At 45.3% G+C, this 4,403-nt stretch overlaps 1 protein-coding gene across 1 annotated transcript; it reads right to left on the reverse strand.

Moving 5' to 3' along the window:
• Positions 1-1,411: 1,411 nt before the first annotated feature.
• Positions 1,412-4,052, reverse strand: mettl18 (methyltransferase 18, RPL3 N3-histidine). The gene has a single exon (XM_059969165.1). It carries the CDS (start codon positions 3,998-4,000, stop codon positions 2,828-2,830), a length of 1,173 nt encoding a protein of 390 aa, XP_059825148.1. The 5' UTR covers positions 4,001-4,052; the 3' UTR covers positions 1,412-2,827.
• Between the last annotated feature and the right edge of the window lie 351 nt (positions 4,053-4,403).

Here is a 4,403-nt window from a genome sequence, read left to right on the forward strand (position 1 = left end):
GTTATGGGGAAAGGCAGGTAGGTGGAGATGAGTCCATGGTCAGATCAGCCATGATCCTTTTGAATGGCGGAGCAGGCTCGACGGGCCAGATGGCCTACTCCTGCTCCCATTTCTTGGTATGTCCTTATGCTAAATATTATAACATACGCAACTCAGGTAAATGCTCAACTTTGATGCTTCAACTGTGTAACCCAAAATTAGCTAGGCAATATATTAATTTTGGTAACGTGCTCACTATGCATCAATTTTATGCCAGCAAAATTTGACTCCAGCATCGTAAAAATTTCATAACATTAGTTTGCAATTAAGTGAAATTCATCAGCTCAAGTAATTTACTTTCGATTCTGTTGGAAAAGACTGTCAACTGTAAAGCCTCTGAAAGCAGGCAAGTCGCTGAAAGTAACTTTAAGATTTCTATGTAAACCTACAAATACAGAGATCTCATATTGCTGTCACCTCCAGAGAACAATGACAAAAAATGCTTATTAATTCACCATCATTACGGTCACAAAATGCACATCGTTTTGCTATTTATCTTAGTGACTCCACAATACAGGATAAAAAACTAAGTAACATTTCACTTCTGGAATAAACACCTTCCACTGTAGCCTGTAATTAAAGTCATGTTATTAATCATATTTGGGTTGGTTAATAGATTATAACAGGTTAACACATTTACTGCATCTCTTAGCTGGGGATCTCTGCCAAGTACAATTGATGCCAGGGCTCCAGCTGCTTCTAATTTGCATAAATAATCTGGATTTCACTCAATCGACATTGACTGCCAAATTTGCAAATGAAGAGGATGGGGAAAATCAGGCACCATCAAGAATCTAAGGTACAAAAGGGTTTCTGGGAGAGTTTGCAGGTGGGAAGATGGCAAATAAACCATCTAAAGTTCTTTCACTGAGAAATAAATTAGATGACTACTCAAAGGGTCAAAGCAGCTGAGAAAACAGACAAGGAATTGACAGTGCTTTCCTCTGTCTGCAGTATCCAGAATGATGGTTTTAGGATAACAAATTAGTCAATCCTTCATAATGTCACTTTTTTTTAACGTAAAAAAATTGAGCTTCACCCAACCAGTCTATCTGCCATCAAGAACATACTGTATATACAGAAATGTGCCAGAAAAAGGCAAGCACTACCATGAAGGATCCCACCCACCCTGCTCATGTCCCACTCTCAAGGGAGATGCAACTCACCATCGATGCCAGGACTACCAGACTCAAAAAGTTACTTTCCCCAAGCCGTCAGGCTGATCAAAATCTCCATCTGTTAACCCTCACCACCACTACTTTGCAATTTCCTGTCAGTCAACTACAAGATATGCCTGTCCCTTGCATCAGCTTATGTATATACAATCAAAGTATATAAGCTTATCTTATGTATTTATATTTATTGTGTTTTATTTGTATTCTTAATACTTATTGTGTTTTTTTTCACAGCACTGAAAAAAGTAACAATCATTTCATTCTCCTGTACACTGGAGAAAGACAATAAACAATCTTGTATCTTTAGTTTTTAATCTTTGGAATACATATAAAAGGCTGCAGATACTCAGTATTTAATAAATTCAAGGCTTTGATACTTTGGACACTAGAGCACTAAGAGTTTAAGAGAATCAGACAAGGATATAGAACTGATGCTGAGGCCCATCACTGAAGCTTTTGAATAATGGGAGGATGATACTTTATGCCTCTTAGTGCTCAATCTTGTGTATTTTTACAACGAAAATCAAAATAGATCAGATTGTCAAATTGATACAGTATACAACTGGTGATACTGTCATAACAATCTAGCCAAGTCATCTAGGTCATGAAAGTCCACCAGATATACCTAAGTCCATGTTAACATTTATCATATTAAGTTATGGCTGCATAGCAGCTTCAAAGTTATTAACCGGATATAAATAATTTAATTCTGGAATCTCAATTACACGCTAATAACTATTAGCTAGTTATACATAGTGTTTTGGTGAGAGTTCAAATGAAGTGTTGATTTTAGCATAACACAGCATGTTACATGGCACAAACAATAGTTTTCCTATTTCACTAGGAAGTCAATTTTACAAAGCAACTATCTTGATTCCCCACCTTCAGCAGTTCAACATGCTCAACAAAAAATGTTGTCAATGATGCTCAGAGCAAACATATTTAAATCAAAAGGTATTTAATACCAAATGAGTAAAGATTGCATAGCCTCTCCTGAGCTCATACTCTTGCAGTAGGTAAATTTAGTACATTTATACTTCTGGCATAATTTCCAACAACGGTAACAGGAAAAAATCCCAAACTCAAATACAATTCCAATTAAAATATTACCCTGCTACATTTTGTCAGAGCTAATATCAAAGACTAACATTTCCAATGAAGCATACAAGATTCAAAAGAAATCTCTTCTGAAAGCATCGCATTGTACTTGAAACATTAGTCCTGGCTTCTGAAGCCTCAATTATACTGTTATACTAATGCAAGTTCAAGCCAGATAATGTTGTCACTGTAGCTGACCATGAAAACGTTTTCAGAACACATGATTTATGCAGTAGTACTGTATGTTCAGAGATGTATTTGTGCACATTTCCTTTTTAGGCACGCGTTAAATATGAGCAATTAACCATAGTTATCCAATTCAGCTCACTGTAATTACAATTACATTCAGAAGTCATTTAACTTGTAGGAAATTACAAAAGTATTTTGACTTATTAAAGGGTAGCACTGTTTGATGTACAAAAACAACATTTTCACTTGGCACAAAAAGGGCAGCTTCATTAATCCAAGATCAAGGCCACTGCTCCAATGGTAATGGTAACAGTGAAGAAGAAATGTCAAGAGGACTTGCCCCTCATGAAGGACATTAATGCGATGCATCTCTGAAGTCCATCATCAATCACTTTCACCGTCTTGAAGTCGAAGGTGTTCTTCTCTTTTACAAAGTTCCGGAAGAGGTGGATACCTCCACCAACTCCAAAGTAATGGGCCTTGGTGGCCAGGTAGACAGTCCCTTGGTCGGAGAGCAAACTGGACAGCGTGTGGTGCAGTGAGGGGTAGCTGTGGGGGTTGTAGAGAGTCTCTGAACTCAAGATGACATCATACTTGAAGGAAGCACCAGGGTCACTATGAACGTGAGCGAAGAGTGACCACGGCCCCGAGAAGAAGCGGCAGCGGGAGAGGGGGTGGCCCTCAGTCCTGCTGCGTTTCCCGGGAGGCTCCACGCTTTCTCTCAGTTCGAGTCCAGGGAGTGATCGCCCCATCAAGGCCACATTGGGGATGGTGAACTGCTCCAGCACCTCGCTGTTGTAGTCCTGGAAGTGGACGCAGGCTGCGCCCTTGCTGAGGGCAGCGATGCCCAACAGCCCAGCGCCACAGCCCAGGTCCAGCACCCTCTGGCCCTGCAGCCCCACGTTGTCCAGGTACTCCACCAGGTCCACAGTGCACTCCCAGACCTTCAGGCCTCCCTCGTACAAGCCGGGTACCAGATCCGAGATGGACAGCAGATCCCAGGAAAGCTTTTCCTTCCCTGGACCTGACACAGATCTTTCGTCCGCAGCACCGCCCTCCTGGGCTCCATTTCCCTCAAGTGCAGCGCCAGATCCACCCTTCTCGGTCCCGGGCGCAGAACCGTCTCCTTCGGCCTCAGATCTCCCGGGATCCACGCTGGAATCGCCCCGAGTCCCAGACCCGGATCTCTCAGCTCCAGCGCCAGCCCCGGGGTCCCCCGCCTCCTCCTCTGGCACGGCTCCAGACAGAAGCCCCGCTCTATCGGGACGCAGGCAGGCCGAAGGCTCGATGTGTTTGATCCGAAGGCCGCCGGCCACCAGCACCGACACCGCGGCCCGTTCCAGCAGCGGCCTCAGATCGGCAAGGTTATCGGCCACGTGCTCCCGGAGCGGGCGGGAGGCGACCGCAGGCGTCGGGTCCCCTGACTCGGGGTGACACTTCCCGTTGCTGCTACCGACCTCAGGGCCGCCATTCAACGGGAACCCGAATTTGAATTCCATCGCTCACGCCGCCGCGCGCAACACACGGCCGACCATCACCGTTCCCGTTCCATTCGCTTGACCAATCACCGTCGGCTCACCGTCTTCTCAACCAATACCGACGTCCTTCCCGCTCGTCCCGCCCGTCAGCCGGTGCGCCAGCCAATCAGCGTAAGTCCAAGTGGGGCGCGCTCGTCACGACTCCGCCCCTTTGGTTTCCTGTCAACCAATCAGAAGGTGCGACGGAGCCGTCGAGCGCGCTGCGTAATCACGCCCTCTCCACCTGTCAGTTCGCCCCGGCGTATTGACAGTCTGCGGGAGTCCATGGATCCGCAGGACGAGGTGAGTTCTGGGTCTGAACCGGGGTCTGCGGGGTCAGTGTGCGACGGCTGAGTTCGGACCTTCAGCAGTGACGGATACCTCG

This window comes from Hypanus sabinus, chromosome 5 (genome assembly GCF_030144855.1).
Source record: "Hypanus sabinus isolate sHypSab1 chromosome 5, sHypSab1.hap1, whole genome shotgun sequence".
Classification (NCBI taxonomy): Eukaryota; Metazoa; Chordata; class Chondrichthyes; order Myliobatiformes; family Dasyatidae; genus Hypanus; species Hypanus sabinus.